The 20749-nt window shown below is 35.6% G+C and overlaps 1 protein-coding gene across 1 annotated transcript in view; it reads left to right on the top strand.

Moving 5' to 3' along the window:
* Nucleotides 1–1184, top strand: part of LOC116141584 (DNA repair protein RadA-like) — a 58554-nt gene extending 57370 nt beyond the window's left edge. Inside the window, exons 15-17 of the mRNA XM_031427068.1 lie at nt 394–476; nt 758–830; nt 996–1184. Coding sequence (XP_031282928.1) covers nt 394–476; nt 758–830; nt 996–1184 — 345 coding nt within the window. The remainder of the gene's footprint in view (nt 1–393; nt 477–757; nt 831–995) is intronic.
* The last annotated feature ends 19565 nt before the right edge of the window (nt 1185–20749 follow it).

Raw genomic sequence — 20749 nt, 5'->3', positions numbered from 1 at the left:
TTTCCTTACCACTGTTTACTCTTTTCTCCCACAATTTCAAAAGGGACTTTTATCATATTAGGGTCTTCTATTATTCATTTTTTCCTTTGTTTTTGATCTATATGTGCACCATGTGCAGTCATAATAAATATTTTGAAATTGGTACTTCTAAATTGTTATACATACAATCATACATTCACCAGATGCATTGGCGATTTTTATGTCGAAATATATGGTATTTGTAAGCAATGGAAAATACCTAATAGACCCTTCATTGGCTGTACTTTATTTTGAGGATGCCATAAGCTTTGTGGTTGTAGTTATTTTCTACTTACTGTATGGGCTACTGTATTTTTACTTCTTTTGTTTACTTTTATATTTGATTTTTTTTTCTTTTAAATCTTTCTACACCAGGCCTTATTTCTAAATGTTGTTGGAGGGGTGGCCTTGAAAGAGACTGCTGGGGATCTTGCTGTAGCAGCAGCAATTTGTAGCAGGCATGTGTTTTGAGTAGCTGGTCCATCGCTTACCTCTTCAACTAATTCTTATGTTCTCTCTATATATGGGTTTATACATTTTCTCTTAACTTTTGGTAATTTTTGTTTTGTCCCACCCATTATAATTATGACATCATTACATTTCTACCATGATTTATGAGAGATTATCTTGATTGATTTTGCTTTGAGTCATGTTTCTGTGGTTCTCTAGTTTATTATATGCTGCAAATACTTTTTCTTTTTCCTGAATAAATGAAAGCTAACCTTCTTCGCTTATTCAGTTTCTTGGGGCTCCCTATTCCTAATGGCATTGCATTCATAGGCGAAATTGGCCTTGGTGGTGAGCTTCACATGGTGAGCACAGATCTAATCTCTAAATTCAAAGAGATTTTCCACGACATTATTACATATATGCTTGCACAGTCAGGGCACATGCCTCCGTATGTAGATTCTTGTTTCTAGTTTAGCAAGTCTCTGTTTTCACACTTTATGGTTCTATTCCCTACTGCAATATTATAGGTACCGGGAATGGAGAAAAGGGCTGGTATGGTGGCAAAATTAGGATATGAAAAATGTATAGTCCCCAAATCAGCCGAGAAATCTCTTGCAAGTATGGGTTTGGAGAAGATGAAAATCATAGGCTGCAAGAATCTGAAAGAGGTCTTCAACATTGTGTTCCCATCCCATCGCCATCTAGTTGTATATTAAATGAAACCTAGCACATTTTTTCTGTTATTGGGGTATAGTAAATGAAACCCCTCCAAGAAACTTGTATATAACTTAATTAAGGTGTAAAATTGCTAAGCTAAGCTTGTTTTCAGAAAATGCAGGGGCTTTTGTGAATTTCTGTCTGTACATATACTCCCTATATTAGAAAAATTGTGAGAAAAATATAATTCTCTTTTTGGTCTTTATAATTATTTTCGTATTCTGCTTAATGCATTGCATTTTGGGAATTATCTTTTGTGTTCATCTTCATTGAGCTTTCTTTTCTGTTTAAACTTTCCCATTTTGAGAAGAGTAGTAAAGGGTCAAGACATTCTCCAAATTTTGTAACAACTTTAAACAAATATCCTCAAATTTATATTTTCAGGAATCTGCATTTCTTAATATTCTGCAATTACTCACTCTTTACTCATTCTTCCGAATCCTGTTTTATGAAAAAAGTAAAACAAGCAATGGAATTGTAAAAGAAGTTGCAAATAGTTTGCTTGAAAGAAATTCCATGTCTGTACGAAAAGGAAAGACAATCGGAATAGCTTTGAAAAAATTTCACGTGTGCCCAAACCAGCATCACCGCAAGGTATCACTTTTCCCATTAATTCTCCCCAGTTTTTGGACCAACTATTTTTCTTGAGCTTCTCAAATGGTCTGCAGAAACTATGTTGTGGGTATCATGCAGAACATCTTGAATTCTGTAATTCTCTGCAAAACCATGTAATTCTAGAATATTTTGTTTAAATATATTTAACGTAGGAATATTTAGTTTTCCTTGAAATAAGTTGTTTCCTTTTTTAAGAGATTTTTTTTTTCTCATTCTTATGTAGTCATTGTACCTATTTATACCGTCTCCACATTAAAGAGGAATATACAGTGTCAATAGGAGTGGTTACTGAAACTCTTATCTAGTCGGTAGTTTCAGGGTCTGAGGGGATTAGTTAAGGTACCTGTAAACTAACTAGGACATTCACGATTAAAAAAAAAACAAATAAATAAAGAAAAGAACATATAAGTGAATTATTAAGAAACCACTGTTTAACGGACATGTAAATTTTACTTCAACAAAAAGTTAAAGTTTGTGATTTATAGATTCACGAAAAGTAAAAAAATGGAATGGAGAATGATCTTTAGCTACAGAGTAATGTTAAGTTTCACGTGTTTAAAGATGCTAAAAAAGCTAAGTCCATAGTAGGAGAAGGTCCTACCTGTCTCTGTCCTCCCCTAGTTTATTTCTTTGTCCTTTGGTGAGAGAGGTAAAAGAAATAAACATACCAATCAAAGTTGTGTGTTAGAGATTATATAATATTAATTGATAAACACACATTGGAATCATAAGGATTATGACTTATGGATAAAATGAGGTAATTACAATCTAGATCTTTGTATATACACTAAAATATCTTTTTAGTGATTATGGTGACATCAAACTAATTTATTATTATAAGAAGGTTATAATTTAATAGAGGTATAGTTATAAAAATTGTTATTTTGATTTCTTATTTTATAATTCATCTTTTAATAGTATGTATTAAGATTTTAATTCATTGTTTGTAATCATTGCTACAATTAGACAAGAAGAGAAATGAGATAATCCTGAGGATGATAGTATGAAATACAAAAAGTTTCGTGTTAAGAAACTCTAAATATGCTTAAGAAGTTAGAAATATTTTGACTTCAATAAGAATGTGTCCATACTAGCGAGTTATTACATATCCACATGTTAAAAGATGTGGTAATAACTTTAAAACACAAATCATTGTACCAAATAACTTTAGATAAATATTTTATTTTATCTTAAACCTTTGATGTAACATAACATATATATTTTTTTAATATACATATAATTATTTTTATGTGGAGGCAATTTTCTTAAAACGGGAATTAAGAATATTATAATTTATTACAATGTGAAGTTTATTCTTATTTAAAGCTATCTCAAGTTGGAATTATAATTGTTTATTAATATATAGAGGTTATTCCTACATAGAGTATCGTTATAAAGATGTTTTTTTTTTTTTTCATAGTTTTATTTTTCATGTTACAGAGTGTGCTTCTAAAGGATGAATTATTCAAGAGACAAATCCCCAACTCAACAGCTCTAGCACCAGTTGGCTCCACAAATGTAATTTAGCTGATTGAAATTGAGCATTTGAAGATTTTTTTTTTTTTTTTTTTTTTGAAACTGGAAAGAACCTTTTTCCTATTATGTGTAGGGGAATGGCGCACACTGCTCTTATTTTAGCTATGAAGATTGATAAACTAAGGAAACTCCATTAGTAAGTAGAGGTCAATTTTTCAGGGCATGCAAATGAGTTACTGTATCTTTAACTTCCATAAGAACCTTAAGGTCATCCAACACTTCGTTAAAACCTTGTAACTTCCTATATATGGTGGTTTTGCGATTTTTTATAATCTTCAGAATTTGCTCTCAACTTTTTTCACTGTCAATGGCTTGATCTCTTATAACCTGACAAATACTGAAAACAGAATTATGTTTTTGCTCAATCAGAAGTTCAATTGTTCATTAATTGCTGCAACACTAAGGAATGAGTCGAATGACACTATTTTCTCATACTTTCTAACCCATTTATTATTATTTACCACAGTCTAAAATTGAATGAAATCTGCTAGAATCAAAGCTCTATTTCATGGTTCTCTGCTTCAGTTGAGACCCAATGGATAAAACAGTATATATCAGCTGAATGTAGGTATTCAACAACAATAGAAAAAAGCAATCAGAATTTGTTTTCTTAAAACGTTTCCTCAAAATGTTGCCAGAAAATACATCAATCATCAATATTAGGAAAAAAAAAAAAAAAAAAGGAGTTAAGAAAAGAAGGAGAAAAGAGAAGAGAAGGGAAGAGAGAAAGCTGTCTGGTGCGATGGAGAGAGTAAAGAGAAGAATAGAGGAAAGAAAAGATAGAAGAAATGAGAGGAAGAAGAAAGAGAAGGACAAAAAAATTAGGATAATTTGTGATTTAATCTTAAAAAAAATTTCAAGTCAAATTAAAGGGTATTTTCGTCTTTACATTTAATATCAGTATTTAACAAAAATTGCTAACAACGGAACATAACGGTGGGTAGTGGAGTGTCATTCTGAAACTTTCTGGGTGGAAAATGAATTAGGCCAAACGTTGGGTGTGAAAATTGTTTAGTCATTTATCACATTCCCCAGCGTGTGCGAGGGCATACCCCATTGTGGATCTGTGGTTGATATGAAACCGTTTCAAACTTGACTGTGTAGGTTGTCGCACAAAGAAAGAATTAAGAATTGAAAGTTATTTATAAATTAAAAGTATTCAGTCTCATATTTGATACCTCTCAATTTCTCATCTTTTTTCCATTCAATACTGTCTCTCATTCTGAACATGGCTGAGGCGATTGTTTCCGCAGTCTTGGAGCAGTTGGACTTCATTCATCAAAAGAACAAATACAACAAGAGGCGAGGCTGGTTGCGGGAGTCAGCAAAGAAGTAAAAAAGCTCACCACAATCTTCAGTCATTCAAGCTGTGTTGGTTGATGCCGAGCAAAGGCAAGTGAAGGGATGGCTGTGAGATTGTGGTTAGATCCTCAAGCACACATCCTATGATATGGAAACGTGTTGGATGAGTGGAACACTGCAATACTCAAACTGCACATTGAGGATTTGAAGATACGGTGTTCCTAAGAAGGTGTGCTTTCCCTTTCACTCTGTTTGCTTTAGTTTCAAACAAGTCGGTTTGCGTCGTGAAATTGCTGTAAAGAATAGAAGAATAAAATGAAATATGACTGATATTGTGAAACGACAGACACTTTTAATTTTAATGTGATTAAGAGTGTCGAGAAACCAGAGCTAGTACAAAGTACTTCTTTAATTGATGAGTCTGAGATATGTGGTCGAGTTGAGGATAGGGGTGCTTTAGTAAGCAAATTGCTGAGTGAGGGTTGTGTCGACAATGACCTCCACATCTCTCAATTGTAGGTGTGGGAGGCATTGGCAAGACAACTCTTGCCCAGGTTGCCTACAATGATGATGAAGTGATGAAAAATTTCAATAAAAGAATATGGTGTGTGGTATCAGATCCTTTTGATGAGTATAGATTGCAAAGGCCATCATTGAAGGTCTAGAAGGAAATGCTTCTAATTTAGTAGAATTCAATTCTCTGATGCTGAAATTCATGAATCTATTAAAGGAAAGAAATTTCTTCTTGTATTAGATGATGTGTGGACAGAAATTACAATAAGTGAACCATTTTATCATTGCTAAAACATGGTTTCCATGGAAGTAAATTTTGATTACTACACGTAGGAGACAGTTGCATGTATGGATAAATCAATCGATATCATCAACATCAAAACAATGTCTGAAGAGGAAAGCTGGGTTTTGTTTAAGCGACTCGCTTTTTTTCGTAGGTCTCCTAATGAGGGTGAACCACTAGAAGACATTGGTAGGAAAATTACAAGCAAGTGCAAGGATTGCCTCTTGCTGCAAAGACCATGGGCAGTTTTTTGCATTTCAAAAGAACTAGAGAAGAGTGGCAATATATCTTAGATAGTGAAATATGGAAATTAGAAGAGTTTGAGAAAGGTCTTTTACCCCCATTTTTGTTAAGTTATACGTTTGCCCTCTCCAATAAGACGTTGTTTCTCATTTTGTGCCATTTTCCAATGACTACATAATAGAAAAAGAGTTTCTGATTAAGTTAGGATGGCTCAAGGCATCTTGGATTGGAAAAGACAAAGAATTGGAAATAATTGGTCGATTATTTCAATAACTTAGCCACACGGTCTTTCTTCCAAGAGTTTGTAAAAGATCTTGATGGAAAATAATACAATGTAAGATGCATGATATAGTGCTGACTTTGCCCAATTTCTCAATAGAAATGAAGGCTTTAATGTAGAAATCCATGGTAATGAGGAGTCATTGATAAACTATTTTGATCAGAGAAAGTTCGTCATTTAATGTTGACAGTTAGCAAGAGGCTTCATTACCCATCTCCATTTGTAGTTTCAAAAGTTGCATAGCCTCTATTTTCATTGTTCATTGCCTAATGATATCTATCAAAGTTGTTATTTGGTGAACTGACATGTTTAAGGGCATTGTGTTTTGATTTCCCTATTTCACCTATGAGTGAGATTCCAAAAGAGATTGGAAAATTGATCCTTTGCGATATCTTAAACTGAAGGGTTGTACAGGTTTAAAACACTACCAGAAACTTTGTGCGGTTTGTATAATACAAAATTAGACCTTAGTCTTGATAAATTTGAGGGAATCCCTCAAGAGGTGGGGAAGTTGATAAACTTGAGGCAATTGTTAATGAGAGGACTGACTCACTAAGAATATGCCTATAGGGTTTGAGAGAAATAGTTGTCTACGACATTAAGTGAATTCACTGTAAGTGGAGTGGTAATAGCAAAGCATGTAATCTTGATTGTTTGAAAGATTTGAATCATCTTGAAGGGAACTTACCGAGAGGGTTGAGTAATTTGACAATGGGAGTGAGACTAGAATAGAAGGGCTTACTAACAAGAAAAAACTCTTTACTTTGATGCTAAAATTCGATAAGACTACAGAGTGGGAGACAATAAGTAAGAATGATGAAGTAGTTCTTGAAGCCTTACAACCACCCCAAATTTAGAGACTTTAAGTATATGGTATTCAGAGGCATCACGGTTTCCCCTAATTGGATGATGTCACTAACCATTGAGGGTTTAAGTCTATGGAATTTCAAACATTGTAAACATTTGCCTCCTTTGGGAAAATTGCCGTCCCTTGAATCCCTGTATCTAACTATCATGTTGAGTTTGAAAAGATTGGGAATGAATTTTGGGGAATAGAGGCATGTCCCATCTTCATCAACTATTTTCTTTCCCCAAATTGAAAGTTCTTGAATTGTGGCTGTGAGAGAATGGGAAGAATGGGATTGCAGGATTGAAGAGAAGGGAGAGGAAGAAGAAAATATTACATCATGCCATGTCTTGCTTCCTTGAAATTGTTAGCTGCTCGAAATTGAAGGCAATGCCAACTGCCTTCTCCGGAGCGACGATTGAAGAAATTGAGTATTCAGCAATGTCCTATTCTAAAAGAACGATGCGGAAAGGGAACAGGAGACTACTGGCCCAAGATCTCTCACATCCAAACATCTCCTTTCTTGAAAATTTTGAGATCCTCCTTAAGTTTTCAAATGGGCAGCAGATCCTTGATTTACAGGTGATTTCTTCTTTCCCTCCTTTATATATATTTTTAAATTTTTATATCTAATCCTAAAAGTATTTAATATTTAAGATCAAGAAATCAGTTTTATATCGTTTGATAATTTTATATAATGCCAGGGGTAATTTTCTTTCCTCCATTTTAATTAGTTGTCGTTAATAACAAAAGGAAGTTTTAATCTTTTGAATTTATTTTTGTAACAATTAATTTTCTTCTATAACTCTGTTTTTTCTTGATTTGTTCGATAATAAGGTGTTTGGGAAGTTTGACTCTTATCTGGTACAAAGAGCCACTAAATCCTTGAACACAGCACTACACATTGCTACAAATATGGACACATCAACTTGGTGAGGCAAATTATTAAATTGCGTCCAGAGATGGCTACAGCAGAGAATGAGAACTTGGACTCCATTGCAGAATGCCTGTTGTCAGGGGGATGCGATGTTGTAATGCTACTAATGGAAACCAATCCATGGGTGTCTTGCAGGTCTAACTCTAAAAAACAAAGTTCATTGTTCATTGCTTGCCGCAATGGGCGTCTGGAAGTAGAAAGCTTTTAGTCAGCCCTGGTTGCCGGAGATAGAAGAAGATAATGATGATCTAACTTCTCTTCATGTTGCAGTTTCTAAGGCCATGCAAGTAGAAATTTTCTTTGATTGATCTGTTTGTTGGTCTTCCAAGTAATGAAAGCATTGCCCAGTTTCTTTGACACTAGCTACTTCAAGTTCAAGTTCTGTTCATGTACGATGCTAATCACCAATGGTGCAGATATAGTTGCGCACTTGTTGAAAATATGTCCAAACTTGGTTCAAAAGATTGACAAAAATGGATATTCTCCATTGCACTATGCTTTTAGCAAAGGAGTGTTGCCATAACGAAAATGCTTCTACGGTTTGACTCAGACCGGTCTGCAATTTGATAACAATGATACACACCGTTGCATATGGCAGCTAGAACGGTGATGTTGCTATCCTTAAGGAATTTATGGCGCAGCTCGGTCATACTTTCAGATACAAAATGAATCAGAAACTGTATTTCATCTTGTTGTATGGTTCAATCATCGTGATGCCCTTATGTATTTGACAGAGTTTTTCAGTTCCACCTATCTCCTTCACGAGCAGAAATATTTGGTAACACCATTTTCAATATTGCAATCTCCCAAGAAAACATCATGTCAGTATAGATCTCTCTCTGTGAGCTTCTGTTAGTGCATACACATTTTTGATACTGGTTTTGTTTGGCATACCATCTTCTAATTTCATTTTTCAAGTTCTTGTTTTTGATTGAGTTCGCCTGTTGCCTGCTGATTGAAGATGCTAATCTTGTTTCAGTTAGCTGAGTATATCTTGCTTAAAAGAAAAAGATATCAATTATCGGAACTATGAAGACATACCGCCCTTGACATCCTCAGCCAGGCTGGATCTGCTTCAGGCACATCAGCACCTTAAAGACCAGATAATGAAAGCAGAAGGTAAAATGGGCATTGAACTTCCTCAATCACTGGTACCTGAATCCCCAAGATGCACTAGAAAATGGACATGCCAGGTCTCTAGCCCTAAAAAGAAGGAAATTTCTTCCCAAAGATGCACTAGAAAATGGATATGCCAGGTCTCTAGCCCATAAAAATAAGGAAATTTTCTTCCCAAAGAAGAAGAGGAGGAGATTTATACAGAAGTCACGCTGGAAGACAGAGAGACACTGACAGTTCAGGGTACCGACTCCTGAACCGCTGTCCTCATCAGAGTGGAGTACCCAAGCCACCATGCGTGAGCAGAAGCGTCAGTGTAAGAAACACAGGCGAGAACTAATTCAGATGTACAAGCATTATATCTACTAAAAATCATGATGCATATACAGAGGTGCTACAAAAATGCATGAAACACAATCACACTAATCTCCATTTGATTGCCACAGTTACATTCACCACAGGCTTTAGTCCTCCTGGTGGTGTCTACCAGGAAGACCATTGAAGGGAAATCAACAGTGGAGAACAACAGCTTTGAAGGTGTTTTGCAATAGGCAACAACGTTGCACTGTTCATATCTTTATGCTTGTGGTTGTTCTATTCAGCATCATCCTGTTTTGAAGAAAATCACTGATGAACTGTTGGTTGTTGCTCAAAGGTAATGTGGATGGCTGTAGCCTTCATGGCGATGGCTTATGTTGTAGCTACATGGGTGATCATGCCACATGGCCAGGGAATTCAATGGACATTGGAGGTCTAGTGTCTATTTGCAGTGGGACTATTGGATCTGTCTTTGTTTGTTTCGGAGTTATGTTGGTTAGAAACTGGCTGAGCAAGTTGAAGTGGAGGAACACAAGGGGAAGGGGAGAGTAAAGAAAGAGAAGGATGAAGGACTCACTTCTAGTAACTCTGATGTAGGCTTTCTTTATCTTCAGGATTTGGATTTCATCCGTGGTGAACATTTATTTAAGGCCAATTTTTCTGAAGTACTTCTTGGTTGTTTCCATCTAAGCTTTCTTTATTCCAGGATAACATTGCATTGTTTCGTCTGAAAATTCCTTCATTGAAAGATGCATTGATCGATATTCAGACGCGTTTTTCAGTAACATGATTTCTATCGCAAAAACTGGCTAGATATTTATCTTATTAGTCATCATATCGGCCTTAATCTTTTAAGTCTACATTTTTGTGGATCTTTCAAAATCTGGTTTCAAAACACATTATTTTAATCCAATAATTTCTAGTTGAAAACATAGCTGTTTGGTACCATTTTCAGGACGAGGAAGAAAAATTCTGCAACCTTTATTTGTTAAAGTAACCATATTTTTAAGGTATTAACCATACTGTCTTTATTTAATTAGTGAACTTATGTGGAAAAAAGACTGATTCTTTCTTTTTCTATTAATATTATGGATAATTTAGTTGATATTCTATCAAGTTTTTTGGCTTAATTATCTGGGCATTATCTGGTTTGTTTTTCAGTTTGACAATGTTGAAGAAGATGTAATCGATGAAGAAGGGAATGAATTTGGGGAAAAACTTTTCTGTATATTAATTAATTATTAACTAATGTTACAGCAGTTTTATACTTACAGTAAACTAACTCAACTAACCGTACAAGCTAACTTTAGTAATCTTACTGGAGTTGACTAGCAGACTTAAACTATACGAATCACTAACTAATGACTACACTGTAACTAACAATACAATTGTTCAGTATATACAAATCAATTCCTTAATATCCCCCCTCAAATGGTGAGTGATAAGGCTAAAACCCCCAACTTGTGCAGTAGCTTGAAGTGAAGGGGGCTGCTGAGAGCTTTAGTTAATAAGTCTGCTGGTTGCTTTGGTGAAGGAATGTAAACAGTTGTAATGAAGCCAAGCTTAGCTGATATCTATAATTGGCAATTAATATCAATATGTTTGTTCTTTCATGGAAGATGGGATTAGAGGCAATATGATTGGCACTTGGTTGTCACAATAAAGAGGAATAGGCTACAATTTAGACTTAGCAAACCAAGTTCTGAGAATGATGCACCAGCAAAGGAGTTCACACACGGTTGAAGCCTTGCCCACACTTTGCCTCTGAAGATGATTTAAATTGTGGCTGCATCTTAGATTTCCATGAGATTAAGGATTTTCCAAGGAAAACACAATACCTGTCATTAGGCAAGATGCCTAATCAGAGTCACAAAAAGCTGTCAATTTCATGTCATTTTCTGCTGGAAAGAACAAGCCTAGGCCTGGAGCTGACTTCTGTACTTGACCACTTTAAAGCTGGCAGTCATGTGTGACTGTTTGGGTGTGTGCATGAACTGCTTAAACAATTGATAGAAAAACTCAGGTCTGGCCTTGTCATACACAAATACAGTAACTTACCTACTAATATCGGATAAACACTAGGATCAAGAAGCAATGGATCTGGTTCAGTACGAAAAAGTTCATCATATGTGGCAGATGTCAACTTTAAAGTTGAATCCATTGGGATGGCAGATGGTTTAAGACTTGATAAACCAGATTCTGAAATCAACTCTAGGGCATATTTTCTCTGACACAAGCCGATTCCTTTAGGACTTCTAGCTACTTCAAATCCCAAAAATACCTCAGCAAACCCAAGTCCTTTAGCTTGAAATAAATGCAGGAGTTCCTTAGTTTGCTGAATCATCTCAACATTGTTGCCTGTGATAACTATATGATTCACATAGACTATAATATCAACATGAGAATCAACCCTTTTAATGAACAGGGAGTAACCTGATTTTGATTGGCTAAAACCTCCAACAATTAAAGCCTGTGTAAGCTTGTAATTCCAGGCTCTAGAAGCCGCTTTAACCATACAATGATTTGTGAAGCTTACATACTACATTCTGTTCCCCCTGCTTAACAAATCCTGAGGCAAAGTCATATATATTTCCTCTTGCAATCACCTTGGAGAAAGGCATTATCAACATCCAATGATAGAGTGGCCATCCATACATAGAAGCTAAGGACAAAACAGTTCTGACAGTGACCATCTTGACAACAGGGGAAAAAGTTTCTGCATAGTCCACCCCAGCTTGTTGGGTATAGCCCTAGCCACTAACCTAGCCTTGTATCTTTCTAGGGAACCATCAGCCCTATATTCAACTTGTAAACCCATTGCAACCAATGGGAAGCTTTCCAGGAGGTAAAGGGACAAAAAGGCTTTGTAGGAAGGTGAAATATAATCATAGGTAAGGAAATTTGAAATAGGATAAGGAGATAGTGGCTGAATGAGAAAGGATGGACAAAACTAATCTGAAGTCCAAATGGGAGGTCTTTTAGGCCTGGATTGCCTAACAGGAAGGGAAATAGGTTGATTTCAGGTATAAGCAGCTTGGGGGAGGAAGAACTACGAAGGTCTACAATTTCTTGATCACCAAGGCAAAAAGATGGGGAGCAGTAGGTTCTGAGGACTGGACAGGAGCTAATACAGTTATCAGAATCAGGGAAAGGATTATCAAGAGGAAAGACAGGTTGTGAAGGAGTGGACCAAGTGAAAGGAATATTCTCATAAAATGTGACTATCTTAACTGAAACAGAGTGAGAAGGAAGGTTATAGCCTTTGAGTCAAAGAATATCCAAGAAAAACACTCGTAGTTACCCTAGGAGACAACTTGTCCTTAGAGGTAAGAATAGTAGCATAAGCCAAAGATCCAAACACCCTAAGATGATCTAATGAAGGAGGTTTACCAAGAACTTTTCAAAAGGGGATAAACCTTTTAAATAGAAAAGGAAGCCTATTTATCAAGTATACAATAGTCTGCACACTATATCCCCAAAGATGACTAGGTATATGGCTTGAAATTGTAAGGCTCTTGCAACTTCAAGTATGTGCCTATGTTTCCTCTCAACAATGCCATTTTATTGAGGGTTAGGCACAAGAACTTTGATGTACAATACCCTTACTACGAAACAACTCTTTACATCTTTATTAAAAACTCAAGTCCATTATAAGTCCTAATGCACTTTGGGGTAAAACTGTATTGTGATGTACCATTTGAAGAAATTTTTGATGGTAACAAATGAATCAGATTTATACTGAATGAGGAAAATCCAAGTGACTCTAGAAAATCATCAACTATGGTGATAAAGTATTTGGCATTACCATGGGTTGGTGTCCTATATGGACCAAATATCAATGTGTAACAAATAAAAAATACAACGATTGAGTACTGCTATGAGAGAACAAGACTCTATAGCCAAAGGGCAAACAAACAGTGTGAGGTACAGATTTAGTCAAATGTAATTTGGGATGCAAAAGCTGCAAACAGAATATGGAGTATGACCTAGTCTTTTATGCCACAATTCAATATTAGAGAGCAGTAGTGAGATAAAAAGAACTAGGTAAAGTATCTTATTTAATTGTAAAACAGTAGGTACAGGATCATTTGAAGCATGACAAACAGTTTATTCAATTTCAAAATTTCTACATTTCTGAAAGAGGAATGTGTTGAATTTGGATCAAGAATGTAGAGACCTGGCTATGGTGACCAATTCCCCTCAACTTGCCACTGTAAAGATCTTGAACGAGGCAAAAATCAGGATATAATTGATAACACAATTATTTGAACTGGTGAATTTAGACACTGAAAACAAATTGTGCTTAAATTCTGGAATATGTACAGGTTTGTAAGGTGAAAACCATTGGCCAATTCCACAGAACTTACATGTTTATGTGTGTTTTAGTGCCATTAGGTAATCCTACAAGCGTGTGGTGAAGAAGGTTCTAAAGTGATGGGTGATGTAAGCTAGAATAATTGCAAGTAATATGGTTTGTAGCCCCTGTATCTATGATCCAAACATCATTTCTTAGACAAGAAAAGTAAGCATTTACAGTGCCAAAAATTATCCTGCAAGATTGGTAGCATGGGGTGTGACATTCTCCTTACCCAAAAGCTGAAGAATTGGACTATTATTCAGGTGTTAAAACAGGTCTAATGGCATTACCATTCCCAGCTTCCATGAGTCCAAAACAGATTCTGTGTCTGTGCTTGATTGGCAACAACAGCCTTGTTTTAGAATTAGTTGGTAATCTACTAGATATCCAATCAACTTATAGCAATTTTCCCTTTCTGACCAGGCAGACGACAATATTCACACTCAACTAGGGTTTCTTACCCTTGTACTTCTGGCTGAATTCTGACCTTGCCATTATTCTGAGCTACAAGGCAGTGAAACTTCTGAATTAACACTCATTCCCGTAAGAATTTTCTGGCTTTCATCCTGACTTACAACTGAGTAAGCTTGCTAACTCTTGGCAAAGGATTCATAAGCAATATTTAGCTCTCACCATCGAATATGGTCATTCAAACCCATTAAAAATTGTAATAGCTTCTGTTGATTGAGGTCTCCAGAAAGCCTTGGTAGAAACACTTTCTGGAGCAGGTAAGGTTACTAATGAGCCAACTCATCCCAAGAGACTTCAACTTGTTATAGTATACTGCCCTGTGTTTGTCCCTTGCGTGAGATAGACAATCTCTCGGTGAAGACCAAAAATCCTTGTTCCATTAACCTTGTGAAATGCTCCTTCAAGTCTTGCCAAACTTGAGAAGCATCAGTAGAATAGACGATCCCATGAAATCTCCTTGATACCGAGTTAAAAATCCACGCAAGCACCAAAGAATTGCATCGATCCCACTATGGCACTGACTGTGAGTGAACTGATGTCTTTGTGCATCCCATTTACAAACCTAACTTGTCTTCGCACATAAAGGCACTGTCATTGCCCAACTCCATACTCCATAATTTTCAGTCCCCATTAATTGTTCAGATACAAGAACAGAACCTGCTGTTGAGGGGTGAACATAGAGGAGAATTGGAGTCGATTGAGAGAATCGCAGATTCTTGATTTGAGGTCGCCATAATCGACGAAATTGAAGCTTCAGAGAAACTAAGCTAAAATTGAAGAAACGAGAGGATTGACTTCTTGACCTTGATTAGAGTGAAATTGAGAGTCTGATCAAGCAATCAGATCAATCTTGCGGAAAATCACGCTCTGATACCATGTTGAAGAAGATATAATCGATGAAGAAGGAAATGCATTTCGGGAAAAAAACTTTTCTGTAGATTAATTATTAACTATGTTACAGCACTTTATACTTAGTAAACTAACTCCAACTTGCCCAACTAACTGTGCAAGCTAACTCGAGTAATCTTAACTGGAGTTGACCAGCAGACTAACTATACCAATCACTAACTAAGGCTTCATTTGGTATACTGTTTCAAATGTTTTTCTGATTTTCCATAAAGATAACACCCAAAAACTATTTGTTTTAATATTTTCAAAATCTTATTCTACTTATTTATCTCACAAAACATTAATAATTACATTTCTCGTAAATAACTAATTTACATTTTTTTCCAAATATTATTCTAAAAAGTATCAGAATAATGAACCAACGAACCCTAATTGACTACACTGTAACTACAATACAATTGTTTGTATATACAAATTAATTCCTTAACAGACAAATCTGTAAATATTTGCTCAAATAAGAGATACTGAAATTGTCCATGTATATATAAACATCAATTCATCCACTTTGTTGTTAAAACACTATGATTTTCATTTTCTTTAATAAATAATTTTAAAAGATTGACTTTCCATTATGCTTTTATGGGTATAATTGTTATTTCTGCTTACCTTTTTGACATTCTGGAAACGCCAGAAAGTTTGAAATTACTGTTTGCTTGATCTGTATTGCAATTTTATAATGCTGAATCCATACTTCATAATGGAGATTTAGAGGTTAACTTCTCTAATATTGGTGCTTTGTAGGGCAAATGAGTTAAATTCTCAGTATTTTAACAACATTTTCATCTGAGCAAGTTCTGGTCACAATTCGGCATTAATATATCTTAAAACTTGAAACAACAGAATAAATAACTATGAAGCGTGAAAACAAATGTATATGTAAGACTAGAATTTTCATATTTAATTCCAAACACTATTTTTTTTTTTTTTTTTTTAACTACATAAGTTTGTCACACTTAATGAAAAAATCCAGTAGAATTGGTCAGCCTAATTGGATATTAGAAGTTTCTTCGAAGGAGTTAGGAAGATTACCGGAAAGGATGAAGCTGTTTATTATATCATCGTTTATTTCCAGTTTCTGGTGGTCTCGCAAGTCCTGCTATGTGCAAATTTAGCTTGCTTTGGAAAAACTAAAAATATTAGGACATGGATCCAAGGCTGTTTCTGCATAGGAATGAATGATAGGCATACTTTATAAGATCAGCTCTAGAAAATGTTGAATTCAGTATTACATTGCTCAAAGAACGGAGACAGATGGCATGGAAATTATAAACTTAGGCAGAATTAAATCATCAAGTTTTCTGGAGATCTAAAGATATCATCTATTGATTATATTGAGAGTTACTTGTTTGCCTGTCTCAATAGTTCTTTATCTATATGTTCTGATACTAAAATCCATAATCTGCAGATTTAGTTGGACATTTTAATTCTTTATGGTTTAATTGTGTTTCCTGTTGAACACCTTAACTCTTGTGCCAGTTAGCAGAGTACGTCATAATAAAAACAAATATAATGTTGAGCAGAAACTCAGCACAACATTGTCAATATCGAAAATGGAAGTTGAATAGGAGTTGATGCAATTCAGAATCAAGATGGACGGAAACCAGAAGTTCGTGATATAGTTTATCTAAACGGAAGTCCCATCGCAGAAAAGAAAGAGTTCGAAAATCCTGCACGAACAAAAGCATCAGGGGCAAAAACACAGGCAAGAACTGATAGAAATTTACAAGCGCCATCACAAAAAGCATCATAATAATATCCGAAGGAGCACGCAAACTTATCTAGAAATCAAAAGAGACAAACAGCAAAGAGAGCACCAAACTCTACAAAGAAGAAAAGAAATAAGAACTAGGATCGTGGTCCTTTCTTCTTCCTCTTCTCATCGCATGACAGATCCCAAGGATAGGACTGGGATTGGAGCATGAGCCACTAGTAGCCGTTTTGATTGCCACTGTAACCAGGGAGGACCATTGAAGGGGCAATCAACTGTGGGAAGAACAATAGCTTTTATGCATTGCTTTGTTCACATTGTGATTGGTCTACTCAACATCATCCCTCTTGGAGAGAACCCGTATGAAACTCTTGGTGGTTTGAGGTAGAAAAAATATTGATAATTATGATTTAATTTTGTTTCCTTTTTTTTTAATTTGATTTTCTTACTTATTTAATTAGGGGTTAATTGATTTAAGAAGTTTAAATTTAGTTAAAGTTTACTTTCTTATTTAAAGATTCCTTATTTTTAAGATTTTCTTATTTCTTATTACCATTAATGTAGTATAATCACTTGTTATTTTACAAACAATAATCAATGAATTTAAGTTTTCAAATAAATCTTTTATATTTCCACTTGAGAATTACTCTATCGTATTTCGGGGTTAGTCACGAATTTCGAGTCTAGGGTTTAACAAATATTACATGTCGTCTATGAGTCTTCCAGGAAAGGACAATAAAGCATATTTCATTTTACATATATACATACCCTCCTTTGAAAACTTTCGCGGTTCTTCCCATGCAAACTCCTAACAAAACTCTAAAGTCCTCTCTTTCTTTCTTCACATGCAATCCCATGATGAAATCACCTCTCAGATGCTTCCACTCTCCTAAACTCTTCTCCCACTCCTCAAACCAACCCATCTCTTTCTCGCGAATTTCCTCAATTTTCCCGCCAAATCCACTCCGTACAACCTCGTCTGCTCCGAACCCGACTCCAGCCATCCACCCAAAACCCAAATCCCCATGTATGGTCTATTTATGATCCTGTCCTGCCGGTCTGGTTACCAAAATGACGGTTGAAGGCAGTGAAGAAGCTCGAAGAGCGAGCCCGTCCCGGTGCCAGAGTCGAGTGTTGGGTGATGATTTGGAGAGGGTTTGGGAAGTTAGAAGTCAAAGTCAGGAGATTGAGAAACCCCACACGAAGAAGAAGGTAGTTTGGGCGTTGGGGACATAACGGGAAATAAGAAGAAAGGGAAGGCAATAGGTAAGTTGGGTTTGTGCCGACTGTGGCCACAGGAGGCAGTGGTGGGGAGGTCGTCGTGTGAGAGGTGGGGACGATGAGGAGGTTTTCTGAAGGGGATATGGAAATGGACCGTGGTGGAGCCGCAGAAGCCGAAACGTGCAGCCAAAGCGTTTGCGAGATGTGAACAGGGATTAGTCAGTTGATCGGAAATTCCTCTGTAAGCAGTGATATTTGAAGTGATAAATTGGTTTTATTTTTGTTTTTAAAGTTTAAATTTTTCATCATTAATGTTTTCCTTAGAGAAATGTGACATGAGTTAAATTCACTTCCTGAGTGATGCCATATGTCTGTTTGGTTTTGTCAATCTACATAAATATCCGTATGGAGTGGAGTGTTATAGAGAGTGACTTAACCAACTTTTGCTAGCACTTCCTGCTTAGTGATACCTAAAAATCCCTTGGTCTTACTTGCATGTGAACCAGGTCGAAATTTGAACAACTGTAATATATGCAACCTTGGTAGAAGAAATCTTGAGGATAGTAGGGTCAAGTGGAGTGAGTAGGATGGAAATAGACATTTGGGGTTTTCTTCTCTTATTGGGTAAGTTTTATTTGAGATTTTTAGTATGGATGAACCAATGTGATTGTGTGGTCATTGGGTAGAGTCAGGGGACTGCTTCCTTGTAGAAAATGAGATAATGGACTTGTAATGCTTTTTTCATGTCAGTGAATGTGCCTTTACAATAGTTATATTAAGCAAAGTTTAACCGAGATTCTTATAATAAGGTACTTGTATTTCCATTTTGGTTCGTGTCTCTGTATTAGGTCTGGACCCTTGGGGAATGAAGTTGCTAGGGTGCTTGGGGTGGTCTTGTACCAGGTTTGTTTCATTGACGTTTTCTATTCTTACTTTGTTAATTGCTTGGAGTTATTAATTCTTGTTTTTCTATTTGTTGATGCTGAATTTATTGATAGTGGTTATTGAGATATGATAAAATTTTTTTCTACAATTCTGTGGAATTGGAAGCCAACCTTTTAAATCTTATTTGGGCCTTAATAGCATTAGATACTATACCTTCCATCCCTTTGCATGTCGCATCTTGTTGCAGATTTACTACCTATGGGCCTCTGTTCTCGAAATTCAGTTTTAGCCGACAAAAAGTTGCGTTGTGTTCAAAGAAATATATTGTAATACCTCACTATGCTATTCTGGCTGACAGCATGAATCCTTCTATTCAGCATCAGCTTGTTAAAGATGCCTTGTGCCTTAAATTTTTTCCCTGTAATTGGATATTTCAAATTTATTTTTCATTTTATGATTGCTGGTTACAGCTCTTGTTGTGGTTGGTGGATCCTGGTGTTGGCAAGAGCAACTGTTGTTGCAGGTGTAATTCCTCAAGGTTATTTTTCTCAGGATCTCATTCTATAGACAAACATATGAATTCTCTATCAAATTGAGGATTTAATTCCTTGATTTATTGCATGATTCATTTTGTGTAATAATGCTTTCTTTTCATGCCAATTTTATTTGAACTGGCAGATGGCGGCAATATAGCTGAGGCCGTGATTGTTGGTGAACGCTCCGTTGTTTGTATGTCTCGGTGAAGAGGTTAGTGTTTCATGTTGATAATTTCTTTTCTTCAAAGCATGACTATGTCACGTGTATACATTTTCCAGCTTTCTAATTATTTTGCGTGTGTGTTTTGTTGTATTATAAATATTTGATTCTTTTCTTTATATACAAAATAATAGATTTTCATTTTTTTTATTAATAGTGGAGATGTGTTTTACAAAACGGAGAGAACAAAGTTCTAAGGAGGGTTGACCACCCTTTAGGCTTCTCTGCTTTTCTTGTTTCTTAGGGGTTTTTAGTTGGTCATTAAATAGCTTTTACTTTGTAGGACCTTTGAAGAGATTGTTTGCTGCACGGTTTAATTTGTCAAACATCTAAACATATTTATGTTCACCTTTGGAAATGAATTATAGTTTTTATTGTTTCGTTATATCTAACTGATAGTTTGCTGAAAAACTTCATCGGATGGAGACATGCTTAAAATTCTTTGAAAGATCTTGGGTTATTGATTCTAGGTTAGTTTCTGGAAGCCTATTTACATCTGGTGGGGAAATCATGCTATATGTTGTCGTTAAAAAGTTGCAATTGTGGGTTTCATTATGGATATGCAGACATCAAGACACCTTTAAGACTTTAGAGTAATATTTGTTTCCCTTTGTTTCCTCATTGTACAGAGTGTTGAGCAAATTGGAAATAGAGCTGATCGGATGGAGATTGGAACAGACGAACTTTTCTGTTTCCATCTGATGTGGAGGTCCCTATTTTATGCCAATTTTCTTATGACTGACTTTTCTGATCTTTCCTCTACACAACACACTATTATGTTTATGATTTTTATATCTGATTGACTAATTATTATTTTCTTAAACTTGATTGTGAAAATTGCCTTTTTGTACTGTTTTGATTATGTGTAACATGAATGCATTGTGAGGGATAAGGAGCAATCATTCTTCCTATCCACCCCTCCTTTGGTGATTTGTGTATTACATCAAATCAACTTTTTTCTTTGCAATACTTACTTCATCTGTACTGCACACCAAAATATCTGTTATAAATGGGTGCAGAGAAGATTTTGTTTAAGAATGTTTGTTTATGTATACATGTCATGATCTTCTCATTTTTTTGGATGCCAAGAAGATTTTGGTTCAGAAAGTTTGTTTGTATTATGCATGTCATGATCAAATAATTTTTTTTCTTATGCAGAAGTAGTATGAACTAGTATTCTTTGAGTGCTATCTTTGTAATTGGCTGATACATTTCCTCAGCTGCCAAATTTGTTAGCTTTATCATGAAGCAAATATTATGTTTAGTT

The sequence above is a fragment of the Pistacia vera genome, unplaced genomic scaffold (assembly GCF_008641045.1).
Source record: "Pistacia vera cultivar Batoury unplaced genomic scaffold, PisVer_v2 Contig40, whole genome shotgun sequence".
Taxonomy (NCBI): Eukaryota; Viridiplantae; Streptophyta; class Magnoliopsida; order Sapindales; family Anacardiaceae; genus Pistacia; species Pistacia vera.
This window is presented reverse-complemented; position numbering and strand designations above follow the sequence as displayed.